This window comes from Quercus robur, chromosome 12 (assembly GCF_932294415.1).
Source record: "Quercus robur chromosome 12, dhQueRobu3.1, whole genome shotgun sequence".
Lineage (NCBI taxonomy): Eukaryota > Viridiplantae > Streptophyta > Magnoliopsida > Fagales > Fagaceae > Quercus > Quercus robur.
In genome coordinates this window covers 8,306,231-8,325,694 of record NC_065545.1, presented here as the reverse complement: position 1 = coordinate 8,325,694, position 19,464 = coordinate 8,306,231, and the positions used below count along the sequence as shown (strand labels likewise).

The window sequence follows — 19,464 nt, the reverse complement described above, 5'->3', positions numbered from 1 at the left end:
TTTTTTTGCCAAGTGTATATATGTCATTTTTTGTAAGTCAGGACCATCTTGTAACCACCCTGGCTTGCATGTAGAGCGGCCAGTAAATAGGTCATTTTTATTGTGCTAGAAAAGTGCTTGTGGAAGTATAAGCTTAAATGTAGAAGTCATTTTATTTGTTAAAATTTTCATGACAAGTTCAACCATCCATCAATTTCCATTTGCTTCTACTAACCTCAAACGTATAATTGTAAGTACCAAGATTCAAGGGTCTGAGGAATCAAGGGAAGCTGAGTTACTAGTAATTAGTATCATAGCAATCACGAACATAAAGCTGGCCCATATGCATGCCTCAATGGATGTAACTTGGCTTCCTTGTGTAAATGGGATGGTTGAACATATATTTAGAGAGGCTAATTTGGTGATTCATACTTCATAATATCGTTCTGTGTAATTATTTTGGAATGATTTCCATGTCCTACCATTGGGGATGGGGTTGATTGATTTTCCTGTTTTTGTCTCGCCCTCAGTTTGAATTAATTCATTACTTAGCAGAGAGAGAGAGAGAGAGATCTTGCTTTGATTGGTGACAAATTAGTGCATGCATCTATATTGATAGTAATTTGGTCAAATCATTTTGAGATATACATCATACAGTTCATGTAAAGTTGTCATTCACCAATCTCAACCTTCTTCTAATTATTTTTCCTGTGGGCTTCGTAATCATCATGTTTTTTTTAATGAGTGAGTTTGGTATAAGGGGAGATTCAAATCAGTGTCTCCGTGTGCGTGTGTTTTCCTTGCCTTTTGTAATCATTATTTTTTTTTTTTAATGAGTTTGGTCTCGAGAGATTCATATTAGTGGCCTCTGTTTTATGAGGTATGAATCTCGATTGAGTGGATTACTCCTTGAGATTTTTATAAGCTAATTTATGGAAAACTATACAATACTCCAAAATTATAATAACTCATTGCAGATTCATGCAATGTGCAGAAAAATTTGACGGTTTATTTTATTGTTAACTGAAAAATGAAAATAGCATACGAGACCTATAAGCCAAACATTTCTTAAATTGATGTGATTATTTTCTAATAATGTATAGTTGATTCAATATATATTATATTTTCTAAATTAAGCTATCTATATTTATTATTTAAAAGTATTTTAAATTTTGTTAGTATTTTTTTTAAAGGAAACATAAAATACATTTTACATTTATTATTATACAAGGCGAGATATTTTTAAATAATGTAATGTGTAGTTGAAATTTGTTTTTAATGCTTCTTACAAATGGTTCATCCTTTACACATCTTGACTGGTCTAAAGATAAAATAAAAAAATAAAATAAAAATAAAAAAATATAATTTTATCTAAAACTTACAAACATTATACTGAATATGTGATATAATTGTCAATAAAGCCGCTTCTCTTTCTACACAAATCTCTCATACCAATGCATTAGTATTGTTTAAGTTATTTAGTAGCAAATTACTTCTATTATACATGCCCAAAAACTCATATTCATACACCTATCCATCACACTACCCCTATTTAATTGCAAGTCAGCAAAAATACATTGAATTGCAAGAGCATGAAGATTGCTTGCAAAATTTCGATTTCTCCTACATGCCAAAATTATCTGTCTTTTCAATCGTACGTATTAAGAACACTCCATAGTACTTACAAACCATCATAATAGAAATAAATCATAAAATAAAAGAGAAGAAAAAAAATTGTGCAATACAAAATGTAGATTATATTTAATTTTGCCCTTACAAATAGAAAGTTCTTAATCATTTCATTTTTCTTTTCATCTATTTTATTTATTTTTTGAAATACGAGTAGTTTGTGTTTTGGATGTTTGGGAGAGGAATTGTAGAATTTCATGTGTAGTATTATTATTATTATTTTTTTTTTTGGTATTGAATCTTTGCAGCATTTTTTTTTTTTTTTTGAGGTTATTATTTAACATAATTTTTCTGTGTTTTAGATATTAGAGAGAGGAAGTTTGTATTTTGGTGTAAATTAAATATGAAGTAAAAGGAAAAAAAAATATGTAAATTACTTTATAGCATCATTTTGTTTTGGACTTTAAGAGCACGAAAAATTAGGTTTACAAATTTGATCTTACAACTAGGATTTTATAATTTATAGAGGCACTCTTTTAAACTATGAGAGAGAAAGAGAGATGAACCAAATGGACAGATGTGGACCGAAATGGACCATTGTGGACTGAACTGGATTGAAATGGATTGCAGTGACCCGAAATGGACCATAGTGGACCAAATTAGACCGAAAATGCTGATGTGACTCAATATAAGTGTAGCAAAAATAAATACTACCTTTAAACTTTTAGATATTATATAAAATATAGATGGCATACTATTTACTCACATAAATAGTGGATCCAACCATGAATTGAATTAGTGAATAGTGAGATCTATTATTATGTAAGAGAAGAGAGTGTATAGTACTCCCAATAGACATGTTGTTAGAGATATCTGTGTAGCAAAGCTATCATTAACAATAACTGATATGTGCAGACGTTATCTATCTCTCTGGCCATATCATTGAGGTCCAAATAGTGATTCCTCATGGGAAATAAAAACACCACTAGCAGTTTTGTCTCCCAAAAATGAAAAGATTAATATGAAATAGGGCCGGGTTTCTGAAAGATCTTGTACTTAATGATTATAGGCTTAGTAATGCTTACTCTCTCTTCTTCTTCTTTTTTTCTTTTCTTCTTTTTTCCCTTCTTTTTGGGTGAAAAATGATGCTTACTCATAATAAAGTCCACACTTTTTACAAAGGCCTAAAACACAACAAATTTCCTCTATTATTAGATTTAAGAACAATGCATTTCCCCATGCTAGAGATCAAACAATTGCTGTATTTACCATTTGGGTTATTATATTTGAGGCCCTCGGGACTGTACCAGTTTGCATGAAACCATTTAGCATATAGGAGAATCAATTACTAAGAAAGATAAGCATAATGTGCCAACTTCCCACTTTTTATTATCATCCAGGTGAGTTAGTTGTTTTAGGCTTTTAGCAGAGTCTACCTTGTATCATATTGATACAACAGTGATATGCATTGCGTTCTCGTATTACTAGCAGCTTTCAAATTTTTGATAAACAGGCCGAGGGTCCAGATTGAAGAGTCCAATGCTCTGCTCTTCTCCAGCTGGTTTCTTATCTTCATTGAGCATTTCAAACAATAATGTAAAAATGAGGCAGTCTGGCGTCCGTGGCATCCCACTCCTCACCAAATGAACGTAAGGTTTGCCTTGTCATCTGTACATGAGTGCATTTTCTTAGCTCATGTAGGGATTCCTTCAGGCACTTGGCCAACCAGTCTCTGATATGGCAACAGAAAAATTAGCTATGTTGTCTCCAATTCTGCGCAAAAAGAATTAACCATGTCAATGAAGAGACTAGTTTATCATTTATCCATCGAATGTGGCGTAAGAAAATATGCTCTGGGTCTGAGGCATAGTCAAAGTAAGGGTAACCTTGAGCATAAGGGGTGAAACTGTGCGTACCAAAAATGATGTGTCATCCTTTGTGGCAATAAATGCTTCTCCAGAGAATGCCCCAGCTGAAGGAGGATAAGAGGTGCCGAGGATGTTCATGTAACAACCGCTGTGATCCTAGTGCTAGCCTGGCCGACTGAAGTAACAGCAAGGTCCATGTTGTTCATTACACTAGCAACACATTAGGCGTCGTCCAGGGATCACCTTGTTTCCTAATGTGATTTAGCCAAACAAATCGTCAATTGTGTAAGGGAAATTTGAGCACTAACCCATTAATTGGCCAAATATTGACTCCAATGCAAGAATTTTCAGATCTTGACTTGCCACGCCCAAACAGAATTGGAGATTTGAAACTTGTAATGCTTCAAGTACTTCAGGGTTTGGCTTGAATAGTAATGAATATGAATCCACATCTTTGACGAAGTCTTATTACATCTTTTGGAGAGAGAAGATTATATCCATTTCTTCTATAGTTGACACCAATGTGAGAGGTGCCTGCCTTATTAACAAAACTGTTTTAGCATCATCAACCGTCAGTATCTGTTTGATATAAGTTTTCAAGAACTAATTTTATTGACATTCATGTATTGCAGTTTTCAGATCAGTGTTTATTTCATAGAAGTTGTTCTGTCCAAATACCATGAGAAAATAAAGGAACCAGATTTAGTTCTATAGGCTACTCATGCAGGTTGAAATTAAGTTGATCTTCCTTCGTAAGTAATATCAGCTACTCCTAGCCTGGCTCTTTCATAGAATACAAACCTTAAGAGGATTCAGCCTATGCTCTCTCACACTAGAACTCCTCTGCCTTGCTACATCAAATATGGAGCCTGCTGCATTGAACAATAGCCGGTCAATCTCAGTTGACAGCAACTAGATGAAGGGTGTAATAGTTGAAACTAGTAAGACGTGGAACATGAATATGTAGGAACCAGTATGTGTTTGCTAAGTAGTAAAGAATCTTAGAACCAATATATATCTCAGAAAAAGAGAAACTTCATACTCAGTTCACACAATTCCTCAACCAATGTAAAAAATGTGAACAAAAACAAAATTCAGAAACTAACCATGAATATGTAGTGGCAGCATGTGGGATAAGGATGGAATCATGGTTAAAACATTTAAAAAATTTAAATTCTACGTTAGCTAGTTACCTTTCCAACTTTTCCCAAATGTTCCATGCCAGAGTCTAGAGTGGTAGGAGTCCAACTGGAGAAAATTATCACTATGATAATTGTCAGTTGTCATACATAAAACTTCTGCCAAGTTGACATCCACTTAATTGGTAACAATCTGTTGCAAAAGAAAACAGTTGAAGCTATACCAGACCACAAATGTGGAAAACCAATGCAAAAATAACTGCTTAGCCAATTAAACATCCTGACTATTCATAGGCAAAATACAACAGTAGCCAAGACAAGAAGAAACAGAAAACTCAAATGCTTGCCCGATTGATATATTATCCTTTGAGGCTGATCTAGTGAATTTCCCAAATGAACTGTGCACCCAATGAGAAGAACAGTATTGTAGAAAAAGAAATTACGATCAGAATCACATGGTAATCTTCTGCCTAGATAGAATTTGATGAGGCTACACTTAGATAGCTTGATGCTCCATCAATGCTACAAAAGTGATTGAAGGAGAAGGCTTTCTTATATGCTAAGAATTACATACACCTACCTTAGTGAAATCAAACCTAGATGACAGCACACATAGTAACTGATCAACTGAAATTCTCTTTTACACATAAAATCATACATTAACAGTTTCATATAAGTATGGCAATTTAAAATATCATCCAATTTGCATAATCAGGGGGTTTTGCTATTCCATGGATATAATATTTTTAAAATTGGTAAGTTACACTTGCATCCAATGAGTTTTGAACTCACGACCTAACCCTCCACCCACACTTGGGAGAGGAGGAAGTGACATTTAAGTAAAGGCTTATTGGCACTATTCCATGCAGATATAGATCATGGAAGCCAAGGCTAAAAAACAGCTCATTTGACAAAGAAAAAAGACTTGTAAACTAATCAGATGACTTCCTGGAATATTAAATGGAGCAATTATCACATAAGGTGAAAAGATTACAAAAACTGAAACACTGGGAAATGGCTAATATATACCTGCAGGTGGAAATGCATGGTTCTTATCTTGCATAAAAGGGAGAGGAAGTTCCAAGCTCAGTAACAGAAATCCAATTTTTCCAGTTCCATTAATCAGCTGTATCCAAATTAGAAAGCATTTCTTTTGCTAATTGACCAGCCTTCTGCAGCTCCCCTCTTGAACAGAGTGAAGCTAAGACAGTGTAGAAATTGTCAAAGTCAAGAAATTTAGATCTTTTCCCTGATCGATCATAATTTTTAACCGCCTTCTCTACCTCCTTAACATCGGACAATCCAAACCCCAAATCAATTTCAGAACGCCATGCTAAAGACTTCGAAGCAACTGTACCAAATCCCTGCCGTTCATGAAGACTTTGTATATCTGATTTATGATGAGCACTATACCATCTTTGAACAGGAAAAAACATAGATGCAACTTCATTAAGAACAGTAATAGCTTCTTGGATACTTCCTTGCTCACATAAATCAACAAGAAAACTTCCTATTGACTCTGTTTCAACCTCAGTATCAACTCTGTTTATAAGCTCCACAACTGACTGAGACTGAAGCATTTCTCTCAAGATACTCCTGGCTTCTTCCATCCTTCCTTTGGCACATAGACCTCTGATCAAATACAAGAAACCCAAGAAATCAGGGGATACACCTTTCTTCTTGAATTCGATAAAAAATCCTAGAGCCCCTTCCATGTCACCCTTTTGGCTATAGCCATTGATAACAGCACTAACAGTGAATTCCTCAGGCTTAAGGCATTTTATCTCCATATCATGCAGAAGCCTAAAGGCTTCTTCCATTTTACCGAACTTGCAATAACCATAAATTAGTGAGTTATAAACATGTGTATTTGGTTTGAGTCCCCTCAGAACCATTCTCTCAAACAAACGCTTGCCATCTAGCAATAGTCCCTCCCTACATAAAGTGTCTAACAATGTAGCATATGTAATTTCAGAAGGAGCTAAATCAATTCTCTCCAATGAATCAAATAACCTAAATGCTTCAACAAGGCAACCCTGACGGCACAAGCCATTTATAACAGAATTATAAGAGATGATGTTTAGGGTAATCCCCTTCTTTTTAACAAATGTACAGAGATCTAACGCTTTATCAAAATATGCTCCCTTGCAAAGTCCATCAACTATAATTGAATAATCAATCACATCCATAACAGGTAGATAATCTTCAGCCTCAACAAGAAGTTTGTATGCATCTAAAACTCTACCATGCTTTATGAGTGCCTTAAAAACAGAAACGGGAAGAGTGACAGCTGAAATCTTCTCCTTGATTCTGTCAAGAAATTGAATGGTGCTGTTGGCATCTTTTAGACTCAAGTAGAATGCTAATATCTTGTTTACCCTAGGTTCAACTAGGCCATATTCTTTTAAAAAGGCACTCAAAATAGGCTGACTTAGCCAAACTTTTCCGCCACTAATAAGCCCTTTTAAGATTGAATAGTAAGACTTGAGTGTCACAGTTGACCCTTTCCTTCTCATCACCATGTACACTTCACCTGCTGTCTCAGGCAAACCTCTCTTGCACAAGAAGAATATGGCAGCATTACATATAACATCATATTCTGGCCTTTGATTATTCAATCTGCAAACTACATTTAAGATCCCATTTGCACTTTGTGCTTCAAAAATTGCTCTGATCAACATCATGTGGATATTACCATCCAAAGTTAAACCTTTCTCATTGAGTTCAAAAAACACTTCAGTGGCCATATCCACCATACCCTTCTTACAAAGCCCGTTAATAATACTATTGTAGCATGCAGCTGAAAAAATAGGTGTCCTCCTAAACTCATCAAATATCTCAAGTGCCTCATCAATTCTATTTACTTTACAATACCCATCGATCATTGTACAATAAGTAAAAGAATCTGCAACTATATCCATTTCTGGCATTCCCTTGTAAAGTACATAAGCATCTTCAAATGCCCCAACCATAAAGAGTGCTTTAATAAGTATATTACACATAACAATGTCCATACAAACTCCAGCTTCTTCCAATCTCCTCTTTGTTTCCAAAATCCCAGTTATATTTTCTTCCCCAATGTACCCATGTAACAATGTACTATAAGTAATGACATCTCCAGTTACGCCCTTTGATACCTTATCAGCCTCGGATGTCCTCCCAAATTTGCACAATCCATTGATCACAATATTGTACGTCACAGTACTTGGACTAATTCCCCTCTTCTCCATCTCATCAAGCAGATGAAAAACCCGATCAAAATCTCCTCTCCTACACAACCCATTAATTAAAGTTGCATACATAAATTCGTCCACCACAATCCCCAAATCATCAACCATTTTGAAAATGGAAAATGCTTCTTCCAATTTCCCTCTCTTGCAAAATCCCAACATAATTGCAGTGTAAGTTACCAAATTGGGCTGTACTCCATCTTTTCTCATCTTATTCAAAAAACCAACTGCCTTTTCCACATCCCCAAGCTTGGAAAACCCATCTATCAGTATAGTATAACTCACGGTATCCAGGTTTATTCCCCTTTCAACCATTTCTTTCTTCTTTCTAAACACATCCATTAAAAGCCCTTCAGCTACATACCCACAAATCCAACTACTATAGAAAACAACATCAAATGCCATTCCTAGTCCTTCCTTCTCCATCCTATAAACCAAATCACCAACCTCATTCACTCTTCCCAACTTACAAAGAGCACTCACAAGAGCTGTATAAGTCACAACATTAGGTCTCAAAGCACCTGAACTCACAGCATTTTCAAAAAACCCCACAGCAAGTTCAGGTTTCCCAATCTTACAAAACCCAGAAATCAATGAAGTACAAACAAAATTGTCAAAAGGGTATCTAACATTTTCGTCTGTCATCAACTCTAGCACCTCAATTGCCCTACCCATGTTTCCCTCAGAGCTAAATCTAAAAATCAATGAAGAAAAAGTGAAAGAAGAAGGCACAATACCATTGTTTCTCAAGCAAAATTGCAATAGTGATAGTGCTTTTTCTGGGTTGTTTTGTTTGGTACAAAGGCCTTGAATCAAAGAGTCCCACATGCTAGTTTTGGGGGCTATCTGATCATGGGTCTTCATGAAATGCTCTGCTTCATCAAATTTGTGGGATTTGAGGAGAGCCCATGTGAGGATTGAGTGGGTGTGAGAGTTGGGTTTGATTTGGTTTGAGCTCAGTTGAGAGAAGAAGTGGATGATTGAGTCGCATCTGTGGGTTTGGGAGAGAAAGAGAAGGAATTTGTTAATAGATTTGAGAGTGGGAGTGAAACCTCTTTTGAGTAAAGTTTGAAGAGAAGAAGAAGAAGAGTGGAAGAGTTTGGTGTTGGAGTAAAACATTGTTTGTGGAACTAAGAACTTTGGCCAACGATGTCGTCGGTTGTTGTTAGGAAGAGAGAGCCAGTCTGTGTATATTGGCTCTCAACCTCGGACTATTTTTTTGCATTAAAAACACACCAACAAAAACAACTTGAAATATTTTTGTGTGTTTCAATTGAAATGAATTTATTTTTTGGTTTAGAGAATAAAACTGAAAGTATAACCATGATCATGCATTTTTTTTTTTTTTATATTATTGGATCTAAAAAATAAAATCCTAACCATTAAATTAACTTTCTCTATTTTAATGAAATAAAGAGAATTTGTTCCTATTTAGTAAAAGACTTGTTGTTGTAAAATAAATGAGTTTAAACTCCATCTACACAAACAAATAGAATAATCCAATGGTATCTTGTCTTTGGTAGTAAAAAACAATATTATGGAATGGGTCCATAAGTTTCTAATCCTATTATATTTATTTTAAAAAAACTTAGGATGAAAAACTATAAACTAATGGGGCTTCTCATACTACACTTTTTTTTTAATGATTTCCAATTAGAAAGCACATGTATTTTCAAAAAATTTAGATTAAAATGCATACCCAAAATTTGAAACCGTTCGTATTCATACACATTGTATTTTAAAAAGCAATAATTAAGTATAATTCTTGTGAATGATTTTTTTTTTTAATGAAAAATTCTGGTTATCCAAGTTAGTAAACTATTTGACAAGCACCATTGAACGAGAGAGACCCATAAATCTTGTTCTTTCATGAAAATGTTTGTCATGAGAATTTAACGAAATGTTAAGGTTGAAATTTACACAACACTAAAAATAATTATTAAAAAAAAAAAAAAAAACATAACTTTTTTTCCCGATAAACTCAATAGTTACAATAAGAATGATAGATTTAAACTATCTCTGTTGAAACACTCAGAGATGTAAGTTGAATTATAAGGTTTTTGGCATGAAAAATAGAACCTGAAATTGTACTTCAATCATTTTTTTTAATCTTTCATTAGGTCTTGGGGTTTAAGTGATAGTATAATAATGACAACACCTATGGTATTTGATTTATATGGTTTGAACCCACAATCCCTCTCCCCCCACTATTTAACAATGAAGAAGGGTACCATTTTGCGGTTTAAAAAGTTGACAAAAGTTTTGTCGATGTTGTTCGGGGGCCTTTTTCGGTTGCTCGGCCATGTGTTATTCGTTGGATTAGTGACTTTGCTAGGGCCGGGTTGTGTTTGGGGAGTTCTGTCTGAAACTCAACATTGGGTCACGTGATCTAATGGTTACCAACGTATTTTTAGGCCTACAAAACCATTAATGCTAAAGTTTAAGAATTATGATAATAGTCGAATAAATATATAATATGTGTTTGATATAATGGCTTTAATTAATAGTTATAATAGTAGTTGGAATAAAGTAATATGTATTTAAAGGTGAAGTAATCATATACTCAATGATGTAAATTTAAAGTTAAGGAAGTAGAGTCACTTATCTTTGATGGTCTGTAGATCCAGCTATATAACATCAGTGAGTTGATAAGATTCTAGCAGAATGACTCCAACGATAGAGAGACAGTTTGCCATGATAACTTCAAGATTGAAGGGGAAAAATGGGTGCAACTGAAGGGAGAGAAAATATGTTTAGCTATATGTAGAGGCTAGTTAAGCTTGCTCCTTTTATCATGCACTTAAATGAGTTTAAGTTTTGATTAATAGTGGTAAAAGTAGTTAGAATAAAGTAATATGTATTTAAAAATGAAGTAATCATGTACTCAATGATGTAAATTTAAAGATATGGAAGCAGAGTCACTTATCTTTATATGGTCTATAGCTCCAACTATGTAGTATCTGTGAGCTGATAGGATTCCAACAGAATGACTCTAGCGATAGAAGGGCAGTTTGCCATGATAACTTCAAGATTGAAGGGGGAAAATGGGTGCAACTTGAGGGAGAGAGAGTATGTCCAGCTGTGTATAAAGGCTGGTTAAACTTGCCCCTCTTATCATGCACTTAAATGAGTTTCCCCCTTGATAATGCTCTTTTACTTGTTGTGAAGTTATGAATAGTGTTGACTTCCATGAGAATGGCTTTTGTATGAAGTATTTGTGCCTTCTAAGAGAAAGGCTTTATGTAAGATAGATTATTGCCTTCTCGGAGAAATGCTTTGATATGAGATCTTGGTGCCTTCTAGGAGAAAGACTTTAGTAATAGAAGTTCATGTCTTCTATAAGAAGGGATTTTATTATGAGTGCTTGATATCTCTTGAGAAGTGTGGAGATAGTAAAAGATATAAATATTTTGTGGGATGTAGTATATGTAATATGTATGATATATGGAAGTATGAGAGATATGAAGGTTAAAGATAGTAAAAATATGAGATTATAACTGTTGGAGAAGTTGTAGAGATTGCTTTCCAAGAGGAAAGATTTTGCAAGAGAAGAGTATGGAGATGTGTTTAGGTATTTGGAGATAGGAACAATAAGATAGATGTATTTTCTGAATATGGAGAGTAAGAGAATGAGTATAAGAGGAGTAATAGTGTTGTAGTGTGTTTAGTAATGCTGCTGAGATTTTCTGCTGGAGGATGAATGAGGGCTTATGAAGGGTAGTTATAAGCTAAGGGCTGAAGAGTTTAGTTACTAATTTGGAAACTAAAAACTCAGAAGCTCAGAACTTCATTAAGAGCTTAAGAAGATAATTAGAGGGAGAAAGAAGTTTATGAGAGAGTTGTTCTTCTCTATTGGTGTGTCCTTTTGAGGTGTTGATGAAGGGTTCTATTTATAACTGAGTTTAATGGGGTATTTTAGCAAAGAATATTAGTCAAAATCTATCTCAATTAGCAATGAATTTTCAGATAATTCATCTTAAGATTTGGCCAAAAATGGTATGTTTAGTTTTAAGGTATTCTTGCTATTTTGGGTAAGAGCTGCTGGGAAAAGAGTAGCAGAAAATGAAAGTATTTTAGCAAGAAAGAAATAGTTACTTTAGTTGGTTTTGGTTTTTAGCCAAATAAGGAAAAATTTGTAATGTTAAGGTTGTTGGGTCAACTGTTACATCTGTTCTGAAAAAGCTGTCCTAGTTGTCAGGAAAAGCTGTGACAACTATCATGAGACAGTTGTCATAAGACAGCTATTGCTTGGGGCAGAAGCAGATGAGGTCAGATGTTAGACTGATGGGATTTGAGCATTAAAAGGCTAATGATGTCACTTCCAACCAGGTGTCAAGTACTGAACATACTGCTGGAGTTTTGCTAGAAATGTTTCCTTTTTTGGGTGTTTGTGTTTTTGGTCCAAGGTTCTATTACAACAAGTTTTTAGTAAGTATTAGGATGATTGATTGAAAGTGAATGAAGCTTTAGAGATTTAGTCAAGATCTCATTGTGTTGTGACTTAATCTTGGTGAACAAGAAGAGCATTTAATGCTCTGCTCTGGCAGCTGGCAAAGAAATATATGGTCTGATTGTGGCAGATAGCAACTGGATATTGGAGATATCATGAATATTTTATGTATTTGGAGATTAAAGATAGCCAATCAGATTAGGCCATGTGTTTGAGTTGAATTTTAGTTGAAAATAGCAATATAGATTTATATAGAATAATATAATGAAGTTTCTAAATCTGTATAGGAACTGCTAGATGTTGAATGAATAGTTATTTGTTCAGCATTTAGATGGCTGAAGATATTGAGTATTTGTAATATAATGAATATTAAGCTTTAGAAAAAGAGAAATGAGAAATTTTATCATTTTAAGTGCTATGTGATAAGAGATGCTTACCATATATTACTCACTACACACGGACTTGTCAAAGTTCAGGGAATTGGAGAAGACATGCCAAGCAACATGTTTCTTTTATCGACTTTAAACCGCTGGAGCTTTACTGAAAATACCTTTTGGCCCTCCAAACCACGACTTCCAAAGTTTCCCCAAAGAGACTTATGAACTTAGATCATAAGCCGAAGATGAGATGACATACCTTGGGTTTTGATGTCATTTTGTGTAAATATGGGCTTTTGTTGAAGAAGCCGCTTGCCATGAGTGTAAGAGAGGTAATATGGGCCGTGAGCTTTGATTCATTGCTTGAGCCCAATTCATACGTTGATATTGATGATGTCGTGGGGTTATGATCCCAATTGATGAAGAGAAAATGTGGACCATGAATCTGCCTCTTGAAGTAAGGATCTTGTGGGCCATGTGAGCACAATCCATGTAGTTGAATGAGATATGAGCCTATTTCGGGCTTTAAAGAGATTTATCAAAAAATCAATAATATGTTGATGTGGCATGGGCTACCAATAAAGTAATGCTATATGAGCTGAAAAAGAGTCCTTAACAGATGTATTTCATGACATTGTCTAAATATAAAATTTTAACGATATGGAAGAATTGTGTTTGAACCATTTTATGAAAGACCTGGTAAATTAGAGTGAGTTTAATGTTTTAAGAGATACAAATGACCCAAAGGGGACAATAGCAACAACAGTAAAGGTAGAAAAGTGAAAAAAAAAAAAAAAAAAAAAAAAAAAAAAAAACCTATATAGAAGAAATATTTTGAACATATGTCCAACTTTACTACCTATCTCAAGTAGCTGAGGCAAAAAGTGGAGCTTAAGACTAATCTCACTAAGTTACTTGTGTGGAAATAAGGAAGAAGCGGGAGTCATATGATTGCAACATGCAAAATCAATAAATCAAGGGGATTTATATGAAATGATAGACATTGTAGTAGAAAAAGGGGACAGAAACTAGGTCCTAGTTAATTGGTGCCTTGACATAGGCTGCAATAAGTGGAGGGGATTTTGATGTACTATTAGCAAGAGGCTCAGGAGCAAAGAGTGTAGAGGGACTAACAGTAGTAGCTTGGTGAGAGGGAGGCTAGAACTGGTTCTTAAGTTGCACTTCATGACGCTTAGTAACCAAGTAACCATGGCACCAGGGGATACTTACATAAGGCGTCCCTCGATAGATTTGGATGCATTGGGAGAAGGGGTAGTCATGACAACATTTGGAGATAGCATATGTATAGTGGAATGGTTTTCTTCAAAGATGAGTTGTTTGACTGTAGCCTCTAGAAATAAAGGAGTACAATGCAAAAGATAGGCTCATGTGTGCTCAAAGTCCTCTTGGATAGCCATCATGAAATGAATAAATTTAAGGTGATCCCAATAAGTTGCAACTAGCTTTGCATCTTTTAAACAAGTTAGTTGAAGATATGTAGCAGGCAATTATTCACATAGGTTAGTGACCTAGTAACAAAAATCAACAATAGATTGATTTGAATGCCATAGGTTGAAACTCTCTAAAAAAAAAATTGTCAATATAAATTTGGGTCTTGATTGGATATTGCAATGATGGATTGTGCGAAAGGATTATAGCATTTAGGTAAAAAAAATCCCACACGGTTTCAAGAGTCCTAAACTTTGGCAATAGGCTGTTGATGGAAGAATTGAGGTATTAATAAACCATAATAAATGTAACAGATATAACATATATAACATTTCATGGTTTAGAACTTTATATTAAATATTACAAATTTAAAGATATATCTAGTGTCACATCATTTCAGATTTTAAATGATATATACGACACTCTATAAATTATTAAATCCAGAAAATAAAATATCTATTATGAAATGGAATGATCTTATTCCACCCAATTTATCATTTAAATTCCAACGATTTTTACATGCTAGTACTACCCTTATAGAAAGGTTGATAGAACAAAATGCTAAAAGGTCAATTCATAATGATCCAATCTTGAAGATTAGTCATCGACAACTAATAAACTTGTATGAGTTGAATACCTTCTTACTAAAATTAGGATCAAAATCATATTAATCCAACATTGAAAGATTAGTATTGTAATATTAATGGCATCAACAACCAATAAACTTGTATGAATTGGATACCACCTTACTGAAATTAGGATCCAATTGAAGAGTGGCTAACTTCAATCACTCATGCCTCAACAAATTTCATAACAAAGTAGCAAACACATATATATGTCATATGAAGTAACATCAAATTTTACTTTTTGAAACAGGGCACATGTGACAATGTTATAGAATATCCACAGTATAATTCAAAATTTTGAACATCCATGCACAATGCACTGTTTAATTTCGTTGCAGAGGAGACCATCCTTTCTCCAAAGACAGAGAGCTAAGTTCAATGGGTTTTCTTTTTTCCATTTTAATTTTTTTCTCACCTAACCACATTGCACCAATTGGTAAAATCAAAGGTTTAAACAACAAAGTATGATTGCTTGTAATCAAAAGCCAGTGGGCCCAGGACCTATCATTCAAAGTGGGACCCTGTTCTATCTTTATGCTGACATGGCTGAAAAGGAATTTGATTGCTTGAAGCATGTGAATGTAAAATTGTAACCGAAGTTGGCAAAAGCCTAAAGACAAAACTGAAAGTGCCTTACAATGTTACATTGCTACGTATTTGGCGTCCACTTGTTCACAAATGATAAGCTCTGGTGTTGCAAGAATGCAAGAAATCATTCTCCAACGGTTTCCATCTTTTCCATGCAAGATTATCTTCCAGCTTTCCTCTATATATATATATATATATATATATACACACACCCATGGCCTGCCCATTTCTTATTCTCTAACATCTACGTATCTCTCACTCTCTTTCTCTCTCTTTCTCTTTCTTTTTCTCTCTCTCTTTCTTTAAGAAATTGCTCTATAGGCTTTGAAAAATAGTATACAAGAAACGATGGCTTGGGATCTTGTGCCTTTCTTGGCCATTGCTCTACTGCAAGTGGGCTATGCAGGATTGAACATCATATCAATGCTTGCCATGCAATCTGGCATGAACCCTCTTATTCTCGTCGTTTACCGGCTAGTTTTTGCAACCATAGCAATCGCTCCTTTTGCATATTTTATGGAGTGGTAACTATAAAAACTCAAGAGTTAATATTTATTCACCATAGCTTTACTTTAGTCACATTTTGCTTGTTTGGTATGGTGGGGTTTAGACTTTTCAAATAGGAATTTCTTTTTGATTTCTTGAATTGGGCTTGATAAGTAACATATAATTTTTTTTCTAGACAGAAAACCAGTATTCATTAAAAATCAATTAGAGTTTGGACTAAGAAAACAACAGAAATGAGCAGAAAACAATATGTTGTATATATCTAGTCAAGTTTTTCATTCTTTCGGGCTTTCCTTAAGTAACTTACCAAAAAAAGAAAGAGTTTCTTGGTGGAAAGAGAGAGCATTTCAAAAGAAAAGATCTTTAAAAGTTCCTTGAAGATATTGAAACTTCTAACAACATACAAACAAAAACGATTTCATAGTGCGCTACGCAAAAAAGATAAAAGGTAAGTTACATCTGATGTAACTCTTGCTTAGTATTACATCACTAAAAAACTTTTTATTAGATCACTATCTTGAAAATCACACTATTGAGTTATATATTTTCTATGTTGTTAACATGCATGCCAAATTTCATGTGAACTAATTTTAATTTACTATTTTATTTATAAATTCATGTTCAATACATAAATTTAAATTTCAAAGAAAAAAAAAAAACCCTTAAAATTTTATACATAGATAAGATAGTTATTGATTTGTTATTATTTTGATATTCTACAAGCCTATAAATTATAGAGAGACAAAATAATTCAATAGTGAAATAGAAAGTTATTGAGTAGTGTAATATTTGACAAATGTTATGCACTTGAAGCCAACCCATATATGTACCATGTCACTTCTTCTTGCTAGTGTTAAGGGCCAGCTAGATAGCTAGCGTGAGTCTCATGGTTGCCTTGCGTACCACATGATTAGCACATGGAAGAAGGATCCTTCCTGGCTATGCAAATTAGAAACGTATGATTAATATGTTTCACCTAATGCTTTCAACTCCTTTTCTCATACCAATCCTCATCAGGTTTTCCTAAAGTTCTTTAAATTCTCATTGGTGCAGTTCCTCTTTTACATGACCACAAATCTTAGCACTTTACTCTCTCTCTCTCTCTCTCTCTCATATTATATGTTGCATGGGAAGCTTGCATAATTTTTGATTCCTCATTTCTATTTAGCATTCAGTTCACAAGTCTAGGCTTGTTTATAGAGGCAGAAGTACTCTTTGTCAACATTTTCTTTAATGGGCTAATCAAGTGCCAGGACATTTCATATCTTTCTGCATAAGTAAATGCTTGTTCATCATTAACTTTAGAACAATATATTGACATTTCATATTTCCCTGCAGGAAGACGAGACCCAAGATAACAATACCTATTTTGTTCCAGTTATTTTTGTGCTCCTTAACAGGGTGAGTTTTCAATTCTATTCCAAATGTAGGAGATGAAATATTTGTTCAATCTTTGCATAGGTAGATTAAATCTTCTAGTCTTTTTTTGTCTGCATGCCCAACACAAACATTTTAATGTGTACATTTTATCTTCTACTCTTTTGGTTTTCTTTTTACAAATTAAGTTGTCCTAAATTACACTTAAAATGCAGGGGAACTGGAAATATGCTCTTTTACCTTGTAGGTTTAAAACACTCAACCCCAACAATTGGTAGTGCATTAAGTAATACACTTCCAGCATTCACTTTCATCCTGGCTGTCCTTTTCAGGTAGTTTATTCAATTTTGTTTGTTCATGAAAATTAATCTTGGTTTCTTTCTTCCAATTCGTATGAATTGAAAGTTTTTGGCTGATGTTTTTGTAGGCAAGAATCTGTGGGAATTAAGACCAAGCCAGGGCAAGCTAAGGTAATAGGGACAATTATATGTGTAGGTGGAGCCCTTTTATTGTCATTCTACCATGGACACACCATTGGTATAAGTGTACCTAGCATGCACTGGACATATGCTGAGAATATGGAAAAGAATAGTTCCACTTCTAGCAGCCATGGAAACGCCATCATTGGCCCCTTGCTCATAATTGCTAGTTCTCTCTCTTGGTCAGTTTGGTTCATAATCCAAGTAAGTTTAGCTCCAATAATTCTATAAACTGCTCAGATGGATCTAACAAATATCACCCAAGTTTTTCTTTTGGTTGTACTATTGGATCATTTGGCAAGTTCTACTTCAAATATTTGGTATATGGTCCATGGCTCAATCAATTACTGAGATTCATACTTATAAAGTGAGAATAGTTTTATATTGGTTTGTGTCACATTGCGTGCATGGTTCAAGTGCAAATTTTCAGGTCTTGATAACTCCTTGTACTAATTCATTTTATAATTTCAGGCAAGAATGAACAAGATTTTTCCAGCTCCTTATACAAGCACCACATTGATGTGTTTCATGGCCAGCATTGAGTGTGGGATCATTGCCTTATTCGCCAAACACGACATTTCTGCATGGTCGTTGAGCAATCCAATGTGGCTTGTTGCATCTCTCTATGCAGTATGCTTCACTCAATTTGCCAACAATAATTTGCAGTATTAGTGTTTCTTTCTTTTCTTTTATTTTTCTTGGGACAATGAATGCTTATTTCCAGGCCTAGGAAATTCTCTCCAAAGAAAGCTGAGTTGACAAGGCTAACAATTTCACTCACCATAATTGGTGTCAAATATCGTTAAGCTAGTGAGCTCTCTATTTTTATGTTTCAAAACACTTCTAGCAGCCATTTCTATTAGGAGTTTGTACACCAAATTAAGTTGTGAGAGTTCTAAAAAGTTTTTTAGTTAGCCAGATGATGTTTCATACAGCCTATAAATTATCAGTTATTTGAACATTCAAGATAGTTTAAGGCCCTAATTTAAAAATCATGCTGATTTCAGGGGATTTTCTGTTCTGCACTAGCATTTGTCATCACTTCCTGGGCTATCCAGGTGAAAGGTCCTCTCTATGTCTCGGTGTTCAGCCCCTTGTTGCTTGTTATCGTGGCTATTTCCAGCTGGGCCCTGCTTCATGAGAAATTATATGTTGGAACGTACGTATAAAAAGAAAAGAAAAAATTACTTACTAATTTGTTATTATTTTGAATTCATTTGAATCTGAGTTTTAATTTCAGCTTGTTGCTTGGTTATTATTATTTTGAATTCATAGAAGTTGCTTCAAGTCTGTTGTTTATGACAAGTTTAATCAGCATATTTTTTTTACTAAACCTATATGTTTAATTCAGTGTTTTAGGGTCTATTCTAATCGTCCTGGGGCTCTTTGCTGTTCTATGGGGGAAGAATAAGGAGATGAAACGGATTAGTGCTATTGAAGAGATAGAAGCAGCAAAGCGAGATGATGCCATGATCCAGAAGGACGACTTGGAACTGCAGGTGATTGCTGATGATGGCAATCTTTATGTTACAACAAGAAAGGAGAAGCATCAAGAAAATTAATCCAGTTCGGCATTTATTCAAGAAAAGGAAACAGTTGCACAACATTTCTTGTCACGACTCGTGACTCTCTATTTACTTTGCTGTAAAGGTAATAATGGCTTCCACATTCCATGAGGACTCCAATGAATCTTAAATTGAGAAGTTATTTCTGTAATCCGTGAAATGCATGCTTGTGCTAATGATTTTGAGTTTTCAATGGTGTTG

General features: G+C 34.4%; 2 protein-coding genes across 4 annotated transcripts; one reads left to right on the top strand and one right to left on the bottom strand.

Moving 5' to 3' along the window:
* Positions 1–2,975: 2,975 nt before the first annotated feature.
* On the bottom strand, positions 2,976–9,080 carry LOC126708867 (pentatricopeptide repeat-containing protein At5g57250, mitochondrial). Of its 3 annotated transcripts, XM_050408853.1 has the most exons (6): positions 5,645–9,080; positions 4,670–4,808; positions 4,278–4,345; positions 3,785–4,010; positions 3,525–3,651; positions 2,976–3,381 (listed from the first exon to the last, which is right to left on the bottom strand). In XM_050408853.1, the coding sequence occupies exon 1, from the start codon at positions 8,962–8,964 to the stop codon at positions 5,734–5,736; it is 3,231 nt and encodes a 1,076-aa protein (XP_050264810.1). In that variant the 5' UTR covers positions 8,965–9,080; the 3' UTR covers positions 2,976–3,381; positions 3,525–3,651; positions 3,785–4,010; positions 4,278–4,345; positions 4,670–4,808; positions 5,645–5,733. The 3 variants fall into 3 exon arrangements, with proteins under 3 accessions (XP_050264810.1, XP_050264809.1, XP_050264808.1); XM_050408852.1 differs by having other exon boundaries at positions 3,525–4,010; positions 4,278–4,348; XM_050408851.1 differs by having other exon boundaries at positions 3,525–4,010.
* Positions 9,081–15,647: 6,567 nt separating this feature from the next.
* LOC126709090 (WAT1-related protein At1g09380-like) lies at positions 15,648–19,456 on the top strand. The gene is made up of 7 exons (XM_050409178.1): positions 15,648–15,859; positions 17,181–17,243; positions 17,435–17,551; positions 17,647–17,902; positions 18,170–18,328; positions 18,706–18,857; positions 19,050–19,456. Exons 1-7 carry the CDS (start codon positions 15,684–15,686, stop codon positions 19,258–19,260), a joined length of 1,134 nt encoding a protein of 377 aa, XP_050265135.1. The 5' UTR covers positions 15,648–15,683; the 3' UTR covers positions 19,261–19,456.
* The last annotated feature ends 8 nt before the right edge of the window (positions 19,457–19,464 follow it).